Source organism: Phyllostomus hastatus, unplaced genomic scaffold, assembly GCF_019186645.2.
Source record: "Phyllostomus hastatus isolate PE091 unplaced genomic scaffold, TTU_PhHast_1.1 phas_scaffold_11, whole genome shotgun sequence".
Classification (NCBI taxonomy): Eukaryota; Metazoa; Chordata; class Mammalia; order Chiroptera; family Phyllostomidae; genus Phyllostomus; species Phyllostomus hastatus.
Window position 1 is genome coordinate 2,484,263 of NW_025334005.1, and position 21,990 is coordinate 2,506,252.

General features: G+C 66.7%; 2 protein-coding genes across 5 annotated transcripts in view; one reads left to right on the forward strand and one right to left on the reverse strand.

Annotated features, from left to right (window-relative positions):
- The window catches only part of PC (pyruvate carboxylase), a 96,048-nt gene extending 74,058 nt beyond the window's left edge, over positions 1–21,990 (forward strand). For all 4 annotated transcript variants that reach the window (XM_045855322.1, XM_045855324.1, XM_045855321.1 and 1 more), the window contains exons 7-21: positions 112–263; positions 1,705–1,823; positions 5,980–6,142; positions 7,666–7,848; positions 16,896–17,040; positions 17,373–17,462; positions 17,547–17,768; positions 18,461–18,617; positions 19,192–19,432; positions 19,562–19,811; positions 20,012–20,256; positions 20,339–20,518; positions 20,604–20,852; positions 21,133–21,273; positions 21,351–21,990. In XM_045855322.1, coding sequence (XP_045711278.1) covers positions 112–263; positions 1,705–1,823; positions 5,980–6,142; positions 7,666–7,848; positions 16,896–17,040; positions 17,373–17,462; positions 17,547–17,768; positions 18,461–18,617; positions 19,192–19,432; positions 19,562–19,811; positions 20,012–20,256; positions 20,339–20,518; positions 20,604–20,852; positions 21,133–21,273; positions 21,351–21,599 — 2,786 coding nt within the window. In that variant the 3' untranslated portion in view covers positions 21,600–21,990. The remainder of the gene's footprint in view (positions 1–111; positions 264–1,704; positions 1,824–5,979; positions 6,143–7,665; positions 7,849–16,895; positions 17,041–17,372; positions 17,463–17,546; positions 17,769–18,460; positions 18,618–19,191; positions 19,433–19,561; positions 19,812–20,011; positions 20,257–20,338; positions 20,519–20,603; positions 20,853–21,132; positions 21,274–21,350) is intronic.
- Positions 10,309–13,620, reverse strand: LRFN4 (leucine rich repeat and fibronectin type III domain containing 4). Its single transcript, XM_045855325.1, has 3 exons — positions 13,483–13,620; positions 11,680–13,041; positions 10,309–11,133 (listed from the first exon to the last, which is right to left on the reverse strand). Exons 2-3 carry the CDS (start codon positions 13,029–13,031, stop codon positions 10,572–10,574), a joined length of 1,914 nt encoding a protein of 637 aa, XP_045711281.1. The 5' UTR covers positions 13,032–13,041; positions 13,483–13,620; the 3' UTR covers positions 10,309–10,571.

Sequence of the window (21,990 nt, forward strand, 5' to 3'; positions counted from 1 at the left end):
CTGGGAGCAGGCCGTGGCGGCCACGGCGGATGCCCGGGTGCCCGGGGCGGCTGGGCCTGCAGAGGGTGTTCGGGCACAGGGGAAGCTGAGCCGGGCCCGCCCCCTCCGCAGGGGACCAGTACGGGAACATCCTGCACCTGTACGAGCGGGACTGCTCCATCCAGCGGCGGCACCAGAAGGTGGTCGAGATCGCCCCTGCCGCCCACCTGGACCCTCAGCTCCGTGCCCAGCTCACCAGCGACTCTGTCAAGCTCGCTAAGCAGGTGAAAGGCAGGGGCCCCTGGGGACAGAATCTCCCACCTGGAGACGAGGAGCCTGTTCGTGCAGGCTGGCTCCGAGCTCCGGCTGGCGTGGGCCTCCCGGCCGGTGGCCACTGGGGTTCAGGTGCGGGCCGTCCGCTGGGGAACAGGGAGGCCCAGAGAGACCAGCTCTGGGGAGAGGAGGGACTGTGTTGGAGAGCAGAGGGCTGATGAGGAGACCCTGGGACAGCAGAGGCGCAGGCCCAGATGCCAAGCCTGGGGTCCAGAAAGGCTAAGAAGAGGGAGGGGCAAGGCCACCAGCCACGCCCTCAGCACCCTGTGCGCAGGCCCAGCCGCGCAGCACCAGCTGAGCCCTGGGGCGAAAGCAGTGGGGTTCGGTGCGCCCTATCAGGACTGAGAAACAGCATGAGGCGTTTCTTCCTCATTCATTCTTCATGGGCTCCCACATCACCTCTGTTGCCACGCTGTACCCCTGAGACCTGCCTTCAGCTGGTCTTTGCTCTGCTGGGGCGCCCCAGCCGCGGCCCTGCCCTCTGTCCATCTAGGCCCTCCTGACCCCACCCCCTCCGAGCCCAGGCGTCCCGCCCCAACGCCTGCTCCCCTTCCCAGAGCCCCAGTGACAGCGCCTCTTCAGACCTGCCCTCTCCGGACCCAGGCGGCCCAGAGAGAGGACGGCAGGGGTTCTGTCACCACCCCCAAGCTGGAAGGGGGGTTGGCATCCTGCAGGAGGCTTCTGCCGAGGTTAACGTGAGGCATTGCTTTGAGAGTCGAGATTTTGTTTGTTCTTATAAGGAGTGTTTCTACCTTGATTTTGGCCTTGTTTATTGGCTTATTATTATTATTATTATTACTATTATTATTATTACTGTTGTCATTATTTGTTGTCTCGTCCCAGAGCAGATTTGCAGAAGCTGTCTGAGCGTAGTTTGTGGTTTGGGGAGACCACCGTGAAACTGGGCAGGGCTGCGTTTTGAGTTAGAATCCTCACCGGTTTATCTGAAATGGCCCCTGTGTCGGTAGTGGTCTGGGGTGATGACCGGGCGGAGTACAGGGGGACTCTCTGAGGATCTATAAGAGCAGAAGGGTCCGGGAGAGGCCCGGGTGTGCAGGGGCAGGGCAGGGAGGTCCTAGTGCCGGCAAACCAAGGAGGCTGCAGGGGAAAGGGCACGGGTCCAGGGCAGCAGGAGCTGCTGCTGCTGCCTTGCCCAGACAAGCTGGGTGCAGCCATCTGAGGCTGCCCGTGGCATTCTGGGGAAACATCTGGGCAGGGGCCCAGCCGTGGGGTCTGGGTGCTTCCCTCCCCAGGGGCGGGGCTGGTGGGCTGCCTGCCGCCGGACAGGGTGGGGTGCGCTGCAGTCTGTGTTTTTACGGAACCAACTGGCGGGTGAGGCTGGGTCCGCGGGGCCCCATCGCCGCGCCTGCTCACGCACGGGCTGCCCCACAGGTGGGCTACGAGAACGCGGGCACCGTGGAGTTCCTGGTGGACAAGCACGGCAAGCACTACTTCATCGAGGTCAACTCCCGCCTGCAGGTGGAGCACACGGTCACGGAGGAGATCACCGAGTGAGCGCGGGCGGGTGGGGCTGGGACAGGCTGGCCTTGACTTCGTGCAAAATCCACCCGGGTGGCTCTGGGGAGCGGGCAGCCGGGAGCTCAGCTCACTCTCCCTGGGGGAGCGAGCAGTGAGGGATCCAGTTGCTTTTTACAGAAATTATTATAAAAGCATGACACGGCTACATGTTAGCACAAAGCAGCCAGTGAGAAGGATTTAGAGCCGCACACTCGGAATTCGGTGCTGAGGAGGCTCCCAGCCGCAGGGTGCGCTGCGGGACACAGGTGCGCTGCGAGGCACAGCCGCTGGGGGGAAGGTGCCGCTCACCCCCATGTTTTAGAGGAGGAAGCCGAGGCTCGGAGAGGTTGAGAGAGTCGCCCAGGGTCACGCAGTGGGACTAGAACATGGGCCCTAAGTCTGCTCTGAAGCTTTGGCCCCTTTCCAACTTATTTACTTTGTTATGTGAGTAGTTTGACACGATCGTGTTGTTCTGTGTAGAATCTGCACCTGCTTTCTAGCTTCAGCGCTTGTTGAAGGCACCCCAGGCCGCTGGACTTTCCCGAACACTCGCCAGGGCTGCCCGCCCTTCCGTCGTCTGCGCGAGTCGGGAGTCACGGGCGTCGCCCGCTGGTAGTGGGCGATGAGGCGGTCCCGTCGCTGTGGTCAGGACGGGCGCCCCAGTTAGCGCCTCCGCGGCTCGGTGTCCGCTGGCCCCGCCCCTCCGAGGGCTTTGAGGACGGACGGACGGACGGAAGGATGGGCGCCTGCGTGGGGCCGCTGGGGTGGGGCAGGCAACCCCTCACCTGGTCGGCGCTCCCAACTGCTTGTCCCGTTGGTGTTCCCGCAAGGATCGAGTGCAGGTATTTTTAAAGACCTGCCCACTTTACAAACAATTAAGTGGACTTTCATTGTGTCAAGATACATATTTTGAGCCATCTCTGTGCTGAGTGTCAAGCCTTGACTTGGAGCCAGGCCGTCTGACCGTGGAACTTTCCTGACCGTCCCTTCCCCGCCCCCTGACCCCTGACCCCTGAGACTGAGGACATCCGGCATGCGTGCGGAGGACCCCAGACTCCCTGCGCTCCAGACAAAGGCCTAACGGAGAGGGTCGCTCCGGCCTCCGACTCTGGCCCCACACGGCTCCCCGCTGTGCTGCTGTGAACCCGGCCGCCTGAGCCTGCCGCGAGCCTTCTGCGTGGAGGGGGGTTGTCTTGGTCCGCGCAGGGTGGGGTGGGGGGTCGGACAGGCGCTGGCTGCAGCGCAGCGTCCTCGCCCTCCCGGCCGCTGGGAGCCTGGGTGAGCTGCGGTCTGTCCGGCCCTCGGGCTGCCCTCTGGTAAGGGTGGCAGTGACTCTCAGGGCGCCCTTGTGGAGCGAAAGCTGGCGACGGCCACAGTGCGCAGCGTGCAGACACGGTGACGCAGGGCGACCGTCACCGCTGCTCGGAAGTTGGTGTAGCAGGAAACACACAACACGTGGGGCAGCCTGCCAGGCGGCCCCCACGCTGTCGTACCACAAGCCTCACGACAGATTCAAAGCACTGCGCCTGGTTTTCCTTTATTTAAATATATTTCATTGATTATGCTATTACGGTTGTCCCAGTTTCTGTCCCCTTTGCCCCCCCCCCTTCCCTCCAGCAGTCCACCCTACACTTAGTTCCTGTCCATGGGTCGTGCATGTAAGTTCTTTGGCTTCTCCACTCCCTGCGCTCTTCTTGACCTCCCCTGTCTACTTCGTACCTGTCAATCCCTGCGCCTCCGTCCCACCCCTCCTCCCCGCTGAGAACTCGCCCTGTGATCTCTGTACCCATGCTTCTGTTCCTGTTCCTGTTGTTTGCTTAGTTTGTTCCTCTGTTGGTTTTTTAGATTCAAAAGTTGATCGTTGTGAATTTATTACCATTTTAATGTTCATATTTTTAATCTTCTTCTTTAAATAAGTCCCTTTAATGTTTCTTATAATAATGGCTTGGTGATGATGAACTCCTTTAGCTTTACCTTGTCTGGGGAGCACTTTATCCGCCCTTCCATTCTAAATGATCCCTTTGCTGGACCAGAGAAATCTTGGCTGTAGGTCCTTGGTCAGTACTTCTTGCCAGTCCCTTCTAGCCTGCAAAGTTTCTTTTGAGAAATCACTGACAGCCATGGGCACTCCTTTGTAGGTAACTCTCTGCTTTTCTCTTGCTGCTTTAAAGATTCTCTCTTTATCTTTAACCTTTGGCATTTTAACTGTGATGTGTCTTGGTGTGGTCCTCTTTGGGTCCAACTTGTTTGGGACTCTCTGTGCTTCCTGGACTTGTACGTCTATTTCCTTCACCAAATTAGGGAAGTTTTCTTCTTCTGTTTTTTCAAATAAGTTTTCAGTTTCTTGCTCTTCCTATTCTGCTGGCCTCCCTACGATTCCAGTGTTGGTACATTGGGAGATATCCCAGAGGCACCTTACATTATCCTTGTTTTTTGTTTTTGTTTTTTTTAATTCTTTTTTTCTTCTTGCTATTCTGGTTGAGTGCTTATTTTTTCTTTATGTTCCAAACTGTTGATTTGAATCCTGGCTTCATCCCTCCACTGTTGCTTCCCTGTAAATTTTTCTTTATTTCCCTTAATGTGACCTTCATTTCTTCTGGGGCCTTTTTTATTTTGTTGCTGTGCTCAGGGAGTTCCCTGAGCATCCTGATCAGCAGTGTTTTGAGCTCTGCATCTGAGAAGTTGGTCGTCTCCGTTTCCGGTAGCTCTTTTTCTGGCGTGTGGTTCTGTTCTCTATTTCTTTGTCTCCTCAATTTGGCAGCCTCCCTGTGTTTGTTTCTGTGTATTAGGTAGAGCTGCTTTGACTTCCTGTCTTACTAGCGTGGCCTGTGGTAGAACAGGCACCTGTAAGCCGCGTGGGGTGGAGCCTTAAGTCGTCACCAGGGTGGGGCAACCTGCCTCAGCGCTTCACAGCTCTTTCTGGGGGCAGGGCTAGGGGAGGGGCCTGCGCCGCTGCCCGGCTTCTGGAGGTTCGCCCGGCTGCTGCCCCGGTGCTGAGTCCCGCAGAGGGCGGGACTGCGTGCGTGTTCAGTCCCTGCAGGCCCTTTCAGTGGGGTCTCCTGAAAATCCGGCGGCTCGTTCTGCTGCCTCAGCCCCACTGGCTTTCACAGCCAGAAGTTACAGGGATTCGTCTTCATGGCCGCGGCCCCGGGCTGTGTGGCCTGGCCTGGGGCTCCCCGGGGATCACTCCTGATTTCTGTCCACCACATGCGAGTGTGGGGCCCCCTGTTCTGCCGCGGAGTCTCTGCGCCTCTCCACCTGTCTCCCCGTCTCACCCGTCCCGCCTGCCTGGATGACCGTGGCTTCTTTAAATCCTTGGCTGTCGGACTTCCAAGCAGCTCGGTTTTCTGACGGTGCTGGGTGGTATTTGTTTTGAGGTCTAGCCGTGACGTTTTCTGTTGTTGTGCGAGGAGGCAGAGCGTGTCTGCCGACGCCTCCTCCCTGACCGGGAGTCCCAGGCAGCGGGTTTCCCGACAGCTGTCCCACCTGGACGTAGCAGCGCGGTGGCCAGCGAGGCCGGGCTTTCAAACCTGCCGGCCTGGAGAGCTCCCTGCTCTCGGACCTTCTCGGGGGGTGGGGGACCTTGGGCCCAAGCCCAGCTGCAACAAGGGCCTGGCGCACGGCGTCCTGACCTCAGCGCCCACCCATGTGGGCCCACCCACAGCTGTGGCCCCCACTGCCAGGAGCCCGGTCTTCACACCCCCACTCTCTCACCATACCACCCCCGCTCCCCGCACCGACACACAGCGAGCGGCACAAACGACTCTACGGACAGGGTGTCTGAGGCTGCAGACCCGGGCTCCGCAGAGGGAGGGTTTGGGGCAGCCGGAGGGCCAGGAGACCACGGGGAGGAGGAGGAGGGCACGCACAGGGAGGGGTGGTTTGGGACGGGTGTAAGAATGGGCGGGTGCAAAGAGTGCGGCTGCCCCTCCGGCCGCCTTGTTCTCCTTATTCAGACTGTGCAGCGTTCCGGGGGTCAGGCCAGGCGGGGGCCACTCAGGGCCGGGAGGAGCTGGCTGCCCCAGCTGGTGGAGAGTGGGCGGGGCCAAGCCAAGTCTGCGTGTGGACTGCCGCCTTGTCCACCCTCCCACCTCGCCTCACGCTCCTCTCCCACCCCGTGTCCCCCCCACCCCCACCCCCACCCCGCAGTGTGGACCTGGTGCACGCCCAGATCCATGTGGCCGAGGGCCGCAGCCTGCCCGACCTGGGCCTGCGGCAGGACAGCATCCGCATCAACGGCTGCGCCATCCAGTGCCGGGTCACCACCGAGGACCCCACGCGCAGCTTCCAGCCGGACACCGGCCGCATCGAGGTAGGGCCCGCCCTCTGGCCCCTGCCCGGGCAGCTGCGGCCTCCAGCTGCATCGGGGTTCCCGGGCCCCCCTGCTTTTGAGGGGCACGAAGCGAGGGAGGGCCTTGCTGGTCTGAAGCTGGCTTCCCGTGGGCGGGGGCCAGGCCCTGCCCTAGAGGAAGGGAGGAGCACCCTGGGGAGAGGCTGCCGTGTGTACAGGCTCGTAAGTGGGGGGGGGGGGGCGGCCAGAAACGAGGCCCAGGGCCTGCACTCTGGCCCCACAAGAGCCCAGAGACAGAACGGTGCTGCTGGCCTCGGCCCTGCCTTCAGTCTGAGCGGGGCGGTGGGGGTGGCCGGCAAGGCAGCACCTGGCGCTGCAGCCAAGCTCTGGGGCCCTGATGCCCCAGCAGAGGAGCCACGCAGCGCAAGGATAGTGGTGGGAGTCGGGTGGGGGGGCAGGGCGGGAAGAAGCTGGGAGGCTGAGGTGGGCCTGGGCGGGCTCCCTGCGCACCGGACCTGCGCCTGCTCCTTTCTCTCACACAGGGAGCCCTCTCTCGCCCTCCCCTCCTCCCCCTCCTCCCCCTCCTCCCCATGCTGCCTGCTGCATGCTGAGAGCAGGAGCCCTCGGGCCTGCCCGGGGCCTGTTCCCCGCCCGGTCTCATACCTCTGGGTCCTGGTGGCAGCGGCGCTGTCACCAGCTCTGCTGCTTTACTGGCGCCCCATCTGGCCCCCACCTCCCGGGATGCAGGACAGGAGCATGGATTCTGCTCTGGGCCACGGAGGAGGGGAGGTCGAGCTGGAGACAGACACTGGGCCTCTGGAAAACCAGCGGCAGGGGCGGGGCTGTCTGGGTCCGAAAGGGCTCAGTGCACGGAGCTGGCGGGCCCAAGGCAGAGCGCGGCACAGCGGGCTCCCGCCTGCAGCAGTCCCTTCTCTTGGGGGACAGGCCCGGCCCCAGCGCTGCCCGGTCTCCTCTGTCCTCCACCCGGAGGGGCAGCCCCGCCCTGGACGCCGCCTTCCCCGTCTCCCCTGCCCGGGCGGCTCCTGCAAGCCTGGTTTACCACAGAATATTTTTAGCCGGCAGGTCCTGCTCACGGCCGAGTGTCCACCCTTAAATGTTTCATTAAGTTCCTTGGTGCTGGACACAGGCCTCGGCCCCCGAGAGGTGGCAGCGCAGTGCAGCGGGGGTCCCTCCCGCTCCGCGCCGTCCTCACGGCTGCGCTCCTCAGGGGTCACCCCCCCACCTCACGTGCGTCCCAGTGACCCCCCCCCACACACCCCGAACCCCTGTCCCCCGCCCCGGCCCCTCCCCATAGACTGTGTGTTCGGAGCCCCTGTCTGTCCCCCAGGCCCACCTCTCTGACCCACCATTCTCTCTCCTGCTGCCCTCTGGGCGCTGGCGGAAATTAAACGGAACGTCATGCGCCAGAGCCGGAGTTCGCCTGCGGCCGCCCTCCTGCACCTTGTCCGGCCCGGGCCAGGGGCTGCCTCCTCACCCCGGCTCCCGAGCCGGCCCTGAGCCCGCCCGCCCGCCTCTCCCCGCAGGTGTTCCGGAGCGGAGAGGGCATGGGCATCCGCCTGGACAACGCTTCCGCCTTCCAGGGGGCTGTCATCTCCCCCCACTACGACTCCCTGCTGGTCAAAGTCATCGCGCACGGCAAAGACCACCCCACGGCCGCCACCAAGATGAGCAGAGCCCTGGCCGAGTTCCGGGTGCGAGGCGTGAAGGTGAGAGGCCGCGGGCCCTGCCTGCCCCCGGGCCGTCCACATCCCTGCCTCCGCCCTGCCCCTCGCTGCACGCGGACTCCCCGGCTGCGTGCGGTCCCTGCTGCTGCCCGGCCCTGGCGTCCCCGGGTCCCTCAGCCGAGTCGGGCCTTGCTCTGTGGGTCCCACACTTCTCGCACCCCTCCCGGGTGAGAGCGCCCCGCGAGCGTGTTAATCCACACGTCACCAGGCCTCCCTCTGGAACCTCTGGTCCCACAGGGTCGGGTGGGGGCCGCGGAGCCTGCGCTTTGAGCCGTGTTCGGTGCTGCAGGGCCAGCCAGGGAGGGAGGCTGCAGCCAGAGTCCTGAGCACAGGGCAGGCGGCGGCCGGGGGCCAGGCGAGGACCCAACACGCCCCTTGGTCTCCTGGTCCGGCTCCGTGAGGCGAGTCTGTAGCTAGAGATGAAAGCACAGCCACACACTGTCGTGGCCTTGAGGTCAGTGCTGCCCACACACCCTGGGCCTCCCCGGCAGACGCTGCCAGGCTGCCCCTCGTCACCCTCTTCTGGGCCTTCCTGAAGGACAGTCGCCCGCAGCAGAGGGTGCCCTGCCTGCCTGCCTGCCGGCCCGCGGCACATGAGGTGTGCAGGGCAGCTGGCTGGGGCCCCTCCGCTCCGCCGCTTCCTGCCCAGCCGGTGGTCCAGACCCAGCTGGTGCGCTCGGGGTGCGGGGTGACTCCTCTCCTGTCGACGGGGTCTGGGGTGCACCCTGCAGGCGCCCCAGCTGGTGTGGGAGCCTTTGGGAGAAAGCACGTGGGAGGGGAGGGGGGCGTGAGCCTGTGCCCACGCCGTGTCCCCTCAGGCTGTCAACCCAGCTCTCCGGGAACAGAGGTCCCTGGGGTGCTGGGGGCGGGGCTCGGCCCTCTGCTGTTCCGTGAGGGTCCTCGGGGCTCCTGGTCAGGGGCCAGTTCATGGTGACATGCGCTCAACCCGCTTTCTCGCTGAGGGGGCCAGGTGTTCCCGGCAGGGCGTCCTGGGGCTGGGGATCAGTGCACACTGTGACCCCAGTGGGGGACGCAGCTACCCCACCACTCACCTGCCCCCAACTATTGCTGTGTCCTGCTTGGTGGTGACCCTGGCTGGCCCTGTGGTCTTGCCCCTGGGCCATGAGACCACCTGTCCGTAGGCCTGGAGGGCTCACGAGCCCTGGAGGCGGAGCTGGAAGACTGGGGCCAGGGCCTCTTCGGATGCGCAGCCGGGCCGGGCCGCTGGCCCCTGCCGCACCCGGAGCCCCCGCCAGCCCTGCATGTGCCGCCCTGCAGCTCCTGGCCCCCGCCTCCCCTGCCCTCCCTTCGCTCCCCTCCCGCAGCCCTGCGGCCCCTGCCCTCCGTCCAGGCCCTCGTGGGGCTCTCGCTCCCCTGCTCCTCTCCGCTGAGAACCTTGTTTTGTTTACTTAAACCAGGGTCACTCTAGGGCTGCACCCAGGTACGTGTTGCGGGCTGGGCGGGCGGGCGCACGTGTCGTCACTGTGTACACCCACAAGTGTGTGAGCTTGGCCTGCACACGTGCGTGCGCACACCCTACTGGGCCAGGTCTCACTGTGCTGCTTGTCCGAACCACACAGGCCCGCACAGAAACGGACACCCAGCCCCCCGCACAGATGCCAGGCCGCCACAGCCCCGCCCCACGGCGGGCCCTGGGGTGCCAGTGCCGCCCTTCACGGTGGAGCCTGGGCCCCTGCGCGGTTTTGAAGCACCTGCTGCACCTGGCGCGGGGTGGAGCAGCCCCCCGGGCCAGCAGGGCTGGTGGAGGCAGGACGAGGCGGCTGCCGTGGGCTGCGGCTCCCGGGCAGGGGAGGCTAAGCAGACTGGCCTGGCGGGCTTGGGGGTCCCTCTGCCAGGTGCCCTCCCGTGTCCAGTGAGGGGGGGTGGACTCCGTTTTTGCAGACGAGCCCGAGCAAAGCCCGGGGGCCTGAGTGGTCAGCGTCCCAGTCCCTTTGGGAGGACACTTCACAGACCCAGGAGGAGCCCCGGGAGGCGGTGAGCGAGGTCGGCGCACACGAGGCTGCAGGGACCTCCGGAGCTGTGTTAGGGTGTCACCCCGCCAGGGCCCTCTGCCCCGAAGGGCTCGGCCACTCCCGCCGGCTCCCGTGGCCGTCTGTATGCCGCAACGTCCACTGAGGCCGCCACACCCTGTCCGTGGCCTGCCGTGAGGGGTGCTGTCTGCTGTCACTCGTGCAGGCACGGCAGAGGGTCAGGTGTCCGGGCCAGGGACCAGACCCCGGCTCACCTGGGTCAGAAGCCACCAGGCCAGCGCACTCGGCCGTGAGGCGGATGAGGAGGCTGAGGGCACCCAGATCTGCTTGGGCCGCTTCCTCGGGGCTGGCAGTCTCAGCCCTGACCTGTCCTGTCTGTGCGCCTCCGCCAGCCCACTCGCCTCCCCTCCCTCTAGCATGGTGTCACCAGAGACTAGCACTGAGGTGTCCCCAACAATTTTATTATAAAGAAAAACAAGACTCCCACTTAGTGGCTGCAGCGCTGCCTTGGCGGCTGTGAGCACCTGTCGGAGGGACCTGGCCCCTCAGGCCCGTCTGGGGGCCAGAGCCGGGGCGGTGGCCCTCTGTTCGGCCGAGCACAGGGGCCTGAGGTACCGAGGGTGGCAGCGGGAGGGACTCCCAGGCAGTGCCGGCCCACCCAGGCGAGGTGGCTGCCCGTCCCGCGCCCTTGCCCTGGGGCCGTCCCCCTGCCCATCACACCACGCTCTCTGCCAGCCGCTCGGCACTGCCCCCCGCCCCCTGGCACCCCGCCCCGAGCAGACCCCCATGCACAGAGTGGCTCCGTCGGGCCCAGGCCCCTCCGAGGCGCCTGGCGTAGCCGTAGCACCCGCCGGTGTCTCCCAGGTCCAGGGAGCAGCTGCGCTGTGGGCGCGGCGGGGGGCTCCGCGGCGGGTGGGTCTTGGGTGTGGGGCTGGGGCCTCCGTTGGTCTGCGACTGGACGTGACTGAGCTTGAGGGGCAGGCGGCCATTCCCGGCCCCCCGGCCCCGAACCAGCAAGGCCACGGTGAAGACCAGTAAGGCAGCCACCAGCACCCCGCCCACGGCCACGGTCAGAGTCCCCCCTAGCATGTGGGCCTGCGGGGCATGGCACAGGGGCATGGCCGGCAGCGTGGAGAAGTGGGCACAGCCCAGCAGCTTGGTGGCCGTGAGGTCGGAAGGCCCGGCGGCAGGTGACAGGGCCAGCAGGCAGAGGTCATAGTCGGCACCAGGGACCAGGTGCTTCAGCAAGAAGTGGTGGCTGGAGGCCGGGACAATCCTGCAGGCAATGGCTGGGGGTCAGAGCCCAGGTCACGGGGTCCAGGCCCCGGCCCCACCCCTGCCACCTTCACCTGTGCTCCCAGGTCCCAGCTCGGAACATCCTCTTTCCCCGGGACCACAGGGACTTGTGTGTTCACGCAGGAAGGCAGAGGAACCAGGGCAGGCATGCGCGTGTGGCACTGGGGACAGTGCAGGGGGCAGGCAGGAGTGTGCCCTGGCACACAGCCCGGGGCAGGCGAGGCGGGGGGGCTCCCATCACCAGAGGTCAGCAGCATGTGCGTGCAGTCGGCCGCGTGCTTAACCGCGCAGCGGTGGGGCGGGGGGCAGCTTCCAGTGGCTCGGCCCCATGGGAGAGACCTGGGGTGCACCTCCCACCTCCTCTTCCCAGTGCCTGACCCGCCCCTCGCCCGGGAGCCCACGGCCCCCAGGCCGCTCAGACACCGAGGCGGGGGGTGTGGGAGCCGCGAGGACAGAGAAGGGGCCGGAGGGCGGCCCGGCCCTGGAGGGGTTGGGGGGGCGGAAGGGCTGCAAAGCGCGTCCTCACCGGTAGATGAGGGTCTCGTCCTCACTGCTGTTGTACTGGATTTGGAACATCCACACAGGGTCCGCGGGCCGCCCCGGCCCCCAGCTCACCAACCCCGAGGTGGCAGTCACCTCCGTCACCTGCACGGCTGGCTCAGACTCCAGTGTCCCCTCGCCCTCGGCAGCGGTGCGGGCCGAGGCGGCAATGTCCGAGGGCCCGGGGCGGCCCCCCTCGGCGCTGCCGTTCCCGCCGCCGTGGGGCAGGGCCAGCACCCGCAGCTCCACGTGGGCCGTGGCCTCGCCAGCGGGGTTGGTGGCGATGCAGGTGTAGTCCCCCGCGTCCCCAGAGCCTGTCACCCCAATCTCCAGGGTCCCGTTGGGGAAGGCCCGGGCTCGGGAGGAGTTGCCGACCAGCCGGTCGTCGGGGCCGACCCAGTGCATGGTGGGTGCGGGGTCCCCGAGGGCCCGGCACCGCAGTGTGGCCCGCTGGCCCTCCAGCACCCAGAGGCGCTGCGTGTGGCGGGCAATGAGGGGCGGCTCGCAGGAGAACTCGCCCTCGGGCACCGCCCAGAAGTAGCGGCCGGCCAGGCCCGGCGGGGAGGCGCAGGTCTCCAGGTCGTCGGGCCGGGCCAGCCGCCGCAGCCACAGCAGCTCACAGTTGCAGTGCAGGGGGTTCCCGCTGAAGCTCAGCACCAGGGGGGCGGGCGAGGCCTGGGCGTCGCGCCCCCGGGAGAAGAGCGGGTCGGGCGCCAGCGTGGTCAGGCGGTTGGAGGTGAGGTCGAGGCGGGAGAGCTGGCCGAGCTGGGCGAAGGCGCCCGGAGGCAGCGTGTCGATGAGGTTGTGGTCCAGGTTGAGGGTGTGCAGGGCGGGCATGGCACCGATGCCGGCCCAGGGCACCTGCCGCAGGTTGTTGTAGGACAGGTCCAGGTCCTCCAGGCTGTCCAGGAAGTCGTCGAAGGCCCCCGGCGCGATGCGGCCCAGCTGGTTGCCGCTCAGGATGAGGTGCTGCAGGTTGATGGGGCCCCGCAGGCTGCCGGTGCCCAGCTCGGCCAGCCTGTTGCCGTCCAGGTGCAGCGAGCGCAGGCTCTCCAGGTCCCCGAAGGAGCGGGCGCCGATGCGGGTGATGGCGTTGCGGGACAGCGTCAGGTCCACCAGCCCCGTCATGTTGCGGAAGTCTGGGGGCCCCAGGGCCTGGATGAAGTTGTCCGCCAGCCGCAGCTCCACTGTGCGCCGGTCCACATTGGGCGGCACGAACAGCAGGCCTCGGTGGGCACAGAGCGTGCTGAGCGACTCGGACAGGTTCTGGCAGACGCAGGGCAGCGGGCAGGCGGCCGCTCCACTGGCCAGCAGCAGCAGCAGGAGCGGCGGGGCCATGGTGAGCGCCCTGTGGGGAGGGGCCGGGGCCCGGGCACAGGTGGGGCTGGCGCAGGTGCCCAGGGCCCAGCCCCAGGCGCCAGCTCCCTGAGCATGGCCTGAGCGGACAGTTGGGGTCCGAGGCCCAAGGGACCCCTGAGGGAGGAGGGAAGGCTGTGGCCTACACGGCCAGCACCCTGGAGTAGAGGTCACTTCTCCCAAGCAGTTAGGGGGCCCCCAGGCTCTGGGGACGAGGGGAGGCCGGAGGCAGGAAGCAGAGGTGGACATGAGAGCAGGGAGGGTCCCGGAACTTCCTTTCCCCGGCGTCCCTGGAATCGCCAGCACCCCCCTCACCCCACCGCCGCGCGGTCCCCTCCCCCACCAGGTAGGCCGCCCCCTAACCCCTCCCCGGTGCTCTTTTCCTCCCCAGCCAGCCCCCACGGCGTGCCCCACGAAGGGAGGGGGTGCTCACCTGGTATCCGTAGTTCAGGGGGCACAGGCCGGCCTCCCTGCGGGCCCGGCCAGCCCCCACCGAATCCAGGCAGCTCTCCCGCGGGGGTGAGGCCCGGGGCTGACCGGCAGCCCACCGCTCGCCCTCCGGCCCATGGCCCGGCCCAGGCTCAGTCGGTCCCGGCACCTTTTCCCGGCGCGGCTCACGGCGGTGGCGACAGGCAGGCGGGTGCGCGCCCGCGGGCACGCGCGCCGCCGCGGACACGCACGTGGAGGGCAGGCAGGAAGGAGTAAGCGGAGACCCACCCGGGCCGGCTCCCGAGGTCACGGGGACACGCGGCTACTGCAGCTTTCACGGGTGGCTCCAGGTCACGCCCGAGGCCCAGGCCGGCTCGGACCCAGCACGCAGCGCCCGGGCCCTGCCGCAGCGCACTCACACTGGCACGGGCGCGCGCGCCCCCGGATACCCTGGCGCCCCGGCATCCTGCACCGCGAGGGCGCCCGCCGCCACTGCGCGAACCGTCACTCTGCAGACAGCCAGACAAAGCGCCAGCTCGCGGGCCCCTTCACCATCTCCCGGAGACGGGAGTCTTTGTCACATGCCGCCGGGCGCCCGCCCCAGCGCGCCCACACAAGCCCACACACCCACGGCCCCCGCACCCGCAAGTAGGGCCGGGCGCAAACCCGCACTGTTGCTGGGACCCTCGCGTTCACAGACACGCTGAAGGTCATAACCGTTCTGCATCACCAAGTCACGTGGAGAGTCCCCAAAACGCACGGGGCCCTGGAGGGGGGCTGGGGCGACGCCCCCGTCAGGGCTGCTGCGGGGTGGGGCCGGGAGGGCTTGGTCTCCCGGCTGGCGCCGCACCCGTCGCTCGCCCTTCCCTCCCCCTTCCCAGGCTCCCCGCCCGCCCAGCGAGCCTGGGAGCCAACCGGTCTCCGCCTCCAGTGCGATTGGTCTGCCCGGCTCGTTCGGTTTCCCAGCAGGCTGGGGAGGCACGCCGTTTGGGCCGTGCGTCAGTGGTCCCTCCCCTTTCAGCCCCGCTGGGCCGTTTCCCTAGGAGAGTGGTCTGGGACCCGTTTGGCTCAGCAGAGAAAGGGCTCCTGGTGGTCGTGGGCGGAGGGGGAGGCGGGTCCTGGCTTCTTGCCTCTGACAGCCGGCCTTGGGTGGGAGCGCAGAGGGCTCGGGGCCAGGTCGTGCACAGTGGTCCTTGGTAGTGGTCCCCCAGTGAGGAGACAGGGAAGTCACCCCACCCCCTGGTGTACCCCCTAGTCCTCGGGCACCTTGGATCCCCCCCTGCGTCCTTCCCTTCTCTCCAGACCTGAATCCAAGGGGCCTGGTGGGTGGGAACTTGGAAAGAGGTGGAATTCGAACCCTGCCTGGTGCAGCAGGGGCCTTGGGCAAGTCGTTTAACCACGAAACAAGTTCATCTTCTGGGGCCCGGTGGGCGGGGGGGGGGGTTATGCAGGCATGCAGGCACTAGGGGGGCGAGAGGGAGGACGTGATGCCGCCTGCCTGCGGGGCTAGCCCCCTGCGGCGGGAAGGCTCCCTCTCTGTTGCCGCTGCCCGGCCTCGCCCGCTGAGTCTGTAAGAGGAAGGGCCTGGATTCCAGCCCAGGGTCAGCTCTGCGGCTCGGTGGCAGCAGCTAGTTCTTTGTTCGTCTCCCCATCAGAAACGTTTCCGTTCACTCTGAACATGTGTGCCAGCACCCGTCCCGTGCTGCCCCGTGCTGGGCGTTGGGGTACACCAGGAACCAGATGAGCCTGGCCCCTGCCCACACGGAGTTTGCAGCATAGTGGGGGGTGACACTGCCCCCAAAACCAACCGGGGGGCAGGGTCTACAAGAGAGCAACGAGGGTCCGACAGGGGCGCCTCTGAGGCCGCTCCTTGCCTCTCTGCAGTTCCAGGTTCTGCAGGTGCCTTAACTGGGGTGCGTCTACTCAACTGCCATGCCTCGGCCAGGTAAACCGTCCCCACCTCTCTAGGAGGGGCCGGGACCAGTCTCAGGGGCAGACGGGCCAACTCGTCGTACAGGCTCGAGGCAGTGTCGGCGGGCCCTCCTCCGCACCGGCCGCCTGTGGGATGCCAGTGCCCCCGGGTGACAGGAGCCCTAGGCGCGCAGGGGGAGTCCCTCAGAGCAGCAGTGGCCTGGCAGCCCTTGCTGGAGCCGGAGCCTTTACTGAAGGTACCAACAGAGACCATGAATGGGCAACCCACGGGGACGCTGCCTCTGAAGTGACAGCCAGGGCTGTAGCCACGTGGTCACAGGCACACACGCTGGACTCCCAGCCACACAGCCTCACGGTCGCAGGGCATCGCACACGCCGCCGGCTTGCAGGCCCCCCGCGCAGCTTCTGGGTGGGACTCGCCCTGTCCCAGCCCTGTCCCAGCCATGTCCCAGCCATGTCCCAGCGTCACACCACCGCCCGCCTGTTGAATGGGCAGAGCCGAGGGCCCGGGTGCACAGCACACAAAGACTTAGGCACCTCGGACAGCACCCGGCTCTCCAAGCGCTCCCAGGCCTGGGACAGACGCAGCTGGGCGAAGGGGCTGAGGCCAAGGGCGGAGCTTTCTGACAGCCGGTCCCTTGGAGGCCTGAGGCCCACTAGACAGGGGAGGGAGGGAGAGGGGGACAAAGAAGGCCTTGACCTCAAACTTCTAGGAAGAAGTCACCAGGCAGGTGCAAAGGCGTGACAGACCAAGGGGAGTTGGCATGGCCAGAGACGGCCGGCTAGAACTGCCCGGCTTCACCAGTGACACGGGAGGAGGGCGCGGTGAGGGGGGCGGGCGGAGGTTTGGTCGCTGGGCGCAGGGGCGCCCGCCAGCGGGCGGAGGAGGGCGGGGCCAGGAAAGCTGGTTCTGGGCTGATGAGCTTGTGTGAGGGGCGCACAGGAGAGGTGCCCAGGAGGCGTGTCCGCTCCGGGGTCTTGGTTCTGGAGCCGGAGGCCAAGGCCGAGGCCGCCCGGGGAGAGCGTGCTGTGGGAGAGGCCAGGTGACAGCCCGACAACGCCACCCTGCAGGGGCGGCAGGAGCCCCCGGTGGTGACCAGGGAGGAGGCGGCAAGAGGTTCCGGGACTTTAGTGAGGATATCACTGTGGTGTGTTTGGGGGGGGTGTGGGGTCTGCTGAGGGGAGAGGCCTCCTTCACGACGCCTGGCTGGGTGGGCAGAAGCGTGGCTGCTCCATGCCGCAGCGCTGTGGCGGGTGTGGGGGGCTTGTTTTCAGATCCGGGGAGGGAGGAAGTGGGCTCGGCCCCTTGACAGCTTAGGGCACTCCGCAGAAGGCGCCCGTGGTGGGGAGACGGGGAACTGCCACTCCAGGGGAGCCGGTGTTCTGGGGGGCGTGGGGAGCTGTGCCGGCGCGGGTAGTGCCCTCAGCCTCTTCTGTCCGTCCGTGCGGAGTGGTGACCCCTTCCCACCCATCTCTGCCCTGTAGACCAACATCCCCTTCCTGCAGAACGTGCTCAACAACCAGCAGTTCCTGTCAGGCACCGTGGACACCCAGTTCATTGACGAGAACCCGGAGCTGTTCCAGCTGCGGCCCGCACAGAACCGGGCCCAGAAGCTGCTGCACTACCTCGGTCCGGCCCCGCCCCCGCCCTCCTCTCCCACTGCCCCCAGCCCCTACCCGGAGAGCTTCCTAGCCCCCTGCCCTCAATCCGGTCCTCCCCTTCACTTCGCCTGCCCACCCTCCTTGCCCCTGATCTTAAGAGACTCCCCTTTTTTATCCACGCGGCCTCAATAGGTCCCCACTGCCTGGACCCAGGAGGGCCTGGCTTTGGAGAGGACAGGGGCCAGCTGGAGCCCCGGGGATCCTGGAGGAATCCCCCACCCCCACCCCCACCTACGCACACTCCTGCCCCCAACTCAGACGCCGCCCAGGCTGCCCTGACCCACTGCCCTCTCCCTGCAGGACACGTCATGGTGAACGGCCCGACCACGCCGATCCCCGTCAAGGCTGACCCCAGCCCCTCGGACCCCATTGTCCCCGTGGTGCCCATAGGTAGGTAAGATCCACGGGGAGACAGCTCCCGGGCAGACCGAGGGGCGCCGCCTGCGGCGGGCGCTGACGCCTGGTCTGCCGCAGGCCCGCCCCCGCCCGGGTTCAGAGACATCCTGCTGCAGGAGGGGCCCGAGGGCTTCGCGCGGGCCGTGCGGAACCACCAGGGGCTGCTGCTGATGGACACGACCTTCCGCGATGCCCACCAGTCGCTGCTGGCCACTCGTGTCCGGACCCACGACCTCAAAAAGATCTCCCCCTACGTTGCTCACAACTTCAGCAAGCTCTTCAGCATAGAGAACTGGGGAGGTAGGCTGGGGCAGGGGACAGTGGCTGGCAGGACCCGGGCACCCCAGTGTGGCCAGGGGCAGCTGCAGGCGTGAACACGGAGGGAGCCGCTGGGAACTGAGTGAGGCGGAGCGTGTGTGTGTTCGGCACACGGTAACCGGCGCCCGCTCTGGCCAGGCCTGCTGCCCAGCACGAGGTCCAAGCGCAGACCCAGGCCGCTCAGGGCCAGAGGGCCGACCTTAGTTCCGGCACTGAGAACCGGGCAGGGGCGGTCAAAGGAAGCACACAGTGAGCCTGCACTGCCCCGAGGTCACAGAGAGCACACAGTGAGCCTGCACTGACTGCCCCAAGGTCACAGAGAGCACACAGTGAGCCTGCACTGACTGCCCCGAGGTCACAGAGGGCACACAGTGAGCCTGCACTGACTGCCCCGAGGTCACAGAGGGCACACAGTGAGCCTGCACTGACTGCCCCGAGGTCACAGAGGGCACACAGTGAGCCTGCACTGACTGCCCCGAGGTCACAGAGGGCACACAGTGAGCCTGCACTGACTGCCCCGAGGTCACAGAGAGCACACAGTGAGCCTGCACTGCCCCGAGGTCACAGAGCGGAAAAGCCTGTGAGGTTTCATGTGGGAACCTGAGGGGCCCTGCAGCACGTGACGGGGTCCCCGGGACACGCGGGGCTGACCTGGCCTCTTGGTCCCTGTGCAGGAGCCACGTTTGATGTTGCCATGCGCTTCCTGTACGAGTGCCCGTGGCGCCGTCTGCAGGAGCTCCGGGAGCTCATCCCCAACATCCCGTTCCAGATGCTGCTGCGGGGGGCGAACGCCGTGGGCTACACCAACTACCCCGACAACGTGGTCTTCAAGTGAGCCGGGGGGGGGGGGGGCGGGGCGGGTGCTGACACGGCCCCACGGGTGCTGGGCTGCCCTGCAGCGGCCTCTGCTCCCCAGGAGGCTCCACACCACGCCTGCCGGCAGCTGTGCCCATAGGGGCTGCTGTGCGGGAATGTCATGAAACACAGGATCAGTCACGGGACAGTGGAGGTCCTAGGAAGCGGGTGACTGGCCCCAGGCCACATGGTGTACAGCTGGGGCCGGGGCCTAGCCTCAGGACTCCCTGCTCTGGGCTCTCCCCTCAGCCTGCCGTTCCTTTGCGGAGCGGAGAATCCCCGGCTGCTCCTGCTGCCCCGGGCGCAACCGGTGTGGGCAGCTCTGCTCTGTGCCAGCTGCCTCAGGGGCAGCCCTGTCCAGCCCAAGCTGCCCGGAGGAGGAGGCCTTGTCCACACTGTGGTACCCACCCCCGTTCTGTGGGTACCTCAGCCCCAGCCAGGCCCGACCCTCAGACGCATCCCTCAGGGGCCGTAGGAGGGCCAGGGGCCAGAGAAGGATGTGTGGGGTGAGTGGGATGCGGCTGACCCCCGGGCTCTCCCCCCCACGCAGGTTCTGTGAGGTGGCCAAGGAGAATGGCATGGACGTCTTCCGGGTCTTCGACTCCCTCAACTACCTGCCCAATTTGCTGCTGGGCATGGAGGCCGTGGGCAGTGCCGGCGGGGTGGTGGAGGCCGCCATCTCGTACACGGGGGACGTGGCCGACCCCACGCGCACCAAGTACTCGCTGCAGTACTACATGGACTTGGCCGAAGAGCTGGTGCGAGCTGGCACCCACATCTTGTGTATCAAGGTGCCTGGGCCCAGCTCCCCTCCAGCGGTCCCCCCGTTCCCCCCACCTCCCCTGCCTCCCCCCGTTCCCCCCACCTCCCCCACCACACACAAACGTGCCCCCTCCTCACCATCTTTCCTCCTCCCCCAGGACATGGCGGGGCTGCTGAAGCCAGCGGCCTGCACCATGCTGGTCAGCTCCCTCCGGGACCGCTTCCCTGACCTCCCGCTGCACATCCACACCCACGACACGTCGGGGGCCGGCGTGGCCGCCATGCTGGCCTGTGCTCAGGCGGGGGCCGACGTGGTGGACGTGGCATCCGATTCCATGTCGGGGATGACTTCACAGCCCAGCATGGGGGCCCTGGTGGCCTGTACCCGAGGGACTCCCATGGACACAGGTAGGAGCAGCGGCGGCCCGGGGCCCTTCCCCTCTCGAAGCCACAGCCCCCACCAGGGCTGGACCCCAAATGCCCTTGCCCGGCCTTGCCCTCCGCCACCCCGGTCCGAGGCGGGAGCTGAGCTGGCCCTGGGGTCCTCGGAGGAGCAGCTGGGAGCTCAGCACTTTCCCACCTCTCCCCTGCCTCTGGCCTCCCCGCAGGGGTCCCCCTGGAGCGCGTGTTTGACTACAGTGAGTACTGGGAGGGGGCCCGGGGGCTGTACGCAGCCTTTGACTGCACGGCCACCATGAAGTCTGGCAACTCGGACGTGTATGAGAACGAGATCCCAGGGGGCCAGTACACCAACCTGCACTTCCAGGCACACAGCATGGGGCTCGGCTCCAAGTTCAAGGAAGTCAAGAAAGCCTACGTGGAGGCCAATCAGATGCTAGGCGACCTCATCAAGGTGAGCCAAGCCTTGTCCTCACCTATGCTTCCGGGCCTCCGTAAGGTGCCTGACACCCTAACCCAGAGGCCCACCTCCACAGGTGACACCCTCCTCCAAGATCGTGGGGGACCTGGCCCAGTTCCTGGTGCAGAACAGGCTGAGCCGGGAGGAGGCCGAGGCCCGGGCAGAAGAGCTGTCCTTCCCCCGCTCCGTGGTGGAGTTCCTGCAGGGCTGCATCGGCGTCCCCCACGGGGGGTTCCCCGAGCCCCTGCGCTCCAAGGTGAGGGAGGCCCAGCCCGGGGCGAGGTGGGCCCGGGTGCGAGAATTGGGCCCGACCCTCTGCCGTGCTGTGCTGTGCTCCCCAGGTGCTGAAGGACCTGCCAAGGATAGACGGGCGGCCCGGGGCCTCCCTCCCGCCCCTGGACCTGCAGGCGCTGGAGAAGGAGCTGACGGAGCGGCATGGGGAGGACGTGACCCCGGAGGACGTGCTCTCGGCGGCCATGTACCCCGAGGTCTTCACCAACTTCAAGGACTTCGCTGCCACCTTTGGCCCCGTGGAGAGCCTCAACACCCGCCTCTTCCTGCAGGGGCCCAGAATTGCAGACGAGTTTGAGGTCAGTGGCTCCGGCCCCTGTGTACACTCCCGCCAGGGAACCCTGCCCCACCCCCAGGACCCCAGCACTCCCCGAGTGCCAGGCCTGGCCGTCACCCGGCCTCCAGAGCCACAGGTGCACGGAGTGCCCTTGGGACACCAGGAGTCTGGGCCTTGGTTAGTAAGGAGCCGAGGCCCGGCGGGGGGACTCGGCCCAGTGGGGGGACTCGCCTGGGACCGCGTAAGGCAGCTGCTGTCCCGCGAGTGCCCCCTCCGCTCCGAGCGCCCGCGTCCTCCTGCAGGTGGAGCTGGAGCGGGGCAAGACGCTGCACATCAAAGCCCTGGCCGTGAGCGACCTGAACTGGGCGGGCCAGAGGCAGGTCTTCTTCGAGCTCAACGGGCAGCTGCGGTCCATCCTGGTCAAGGACACTCAGGCCATGAAGGTACAGCCCCCGTCCCAGCTGGGGGGTGGGGACAGGCGGGCCCGGTGTCTCACGCCCGTCCCCTCTGCCGCCTGCAGGAGATGCACTTCCACCCCAAGGCCCTGAAGGACGTGAAGGGCCAGATCGGGGCACCCATGCCCGGGAAGGTGATAGACATCAAGGTGGCCGCAGGGGACAAGGTGGCCAAAGGCCAGCCCCTGTGTGTGCTCAGCGCCATGAAGATGGAGACTGTGGTGACCTCGCCCATGGAAGGCACTGTCCGAAAGGTCCACGTAACCAGAGACATGACCCTGGAGGGTGACGACCTCATCCTGGAGATTGAGTGACGCACCTGGCTCGCAGCCCGGCCGTCCCCACCCCCGGCCTTCTCCGGCGCTGTGCTGCCAGGGCCGGCCCGGCCAGCCAGTGCCCCGAGGGCAGGAAGGCCTGGCCCCGGAGCCCCGTCCCCGGCTGCTCACGGCAGCAGACAGTGCGTGCGGTGGCCGCGCCCCCTCTCCAGCTGTCTGGCCTTCCCCTGCTGGTCGACAGGAGCTCACGTACTCATCTCTTGCCAAATGAGGGTCCTGTCGTTGCTGGAGACTACAGGGGGTGGCACAGGTGGGCCTCGGATCCAGAGCAGGTTTGGGGGGTCCTTCCTCTGGGGGTGGGGGGTGGGACAGTAAACCTAAGCCCCAGGTCCTGAGACCTTTTGTTCAATAAAACTGACTTTCTCCCGCA

Coding starts and splice junctions, on each gene's coding strand:
- LRFN4 (XM_045855325.1), bottom strand. CDS start 13,031: ATGGCCCCGCCGCTCCTGCTGCTGCTGCTGGCCAGTGGAGCGGCCGCC. Junction 11,134..11,679: donor GACGAGACCCTCATCTACCG/GTGAGGACGCGC, acceptor CATTGCCTGCAG/GATTGTCCCGGCCTCCAGCC.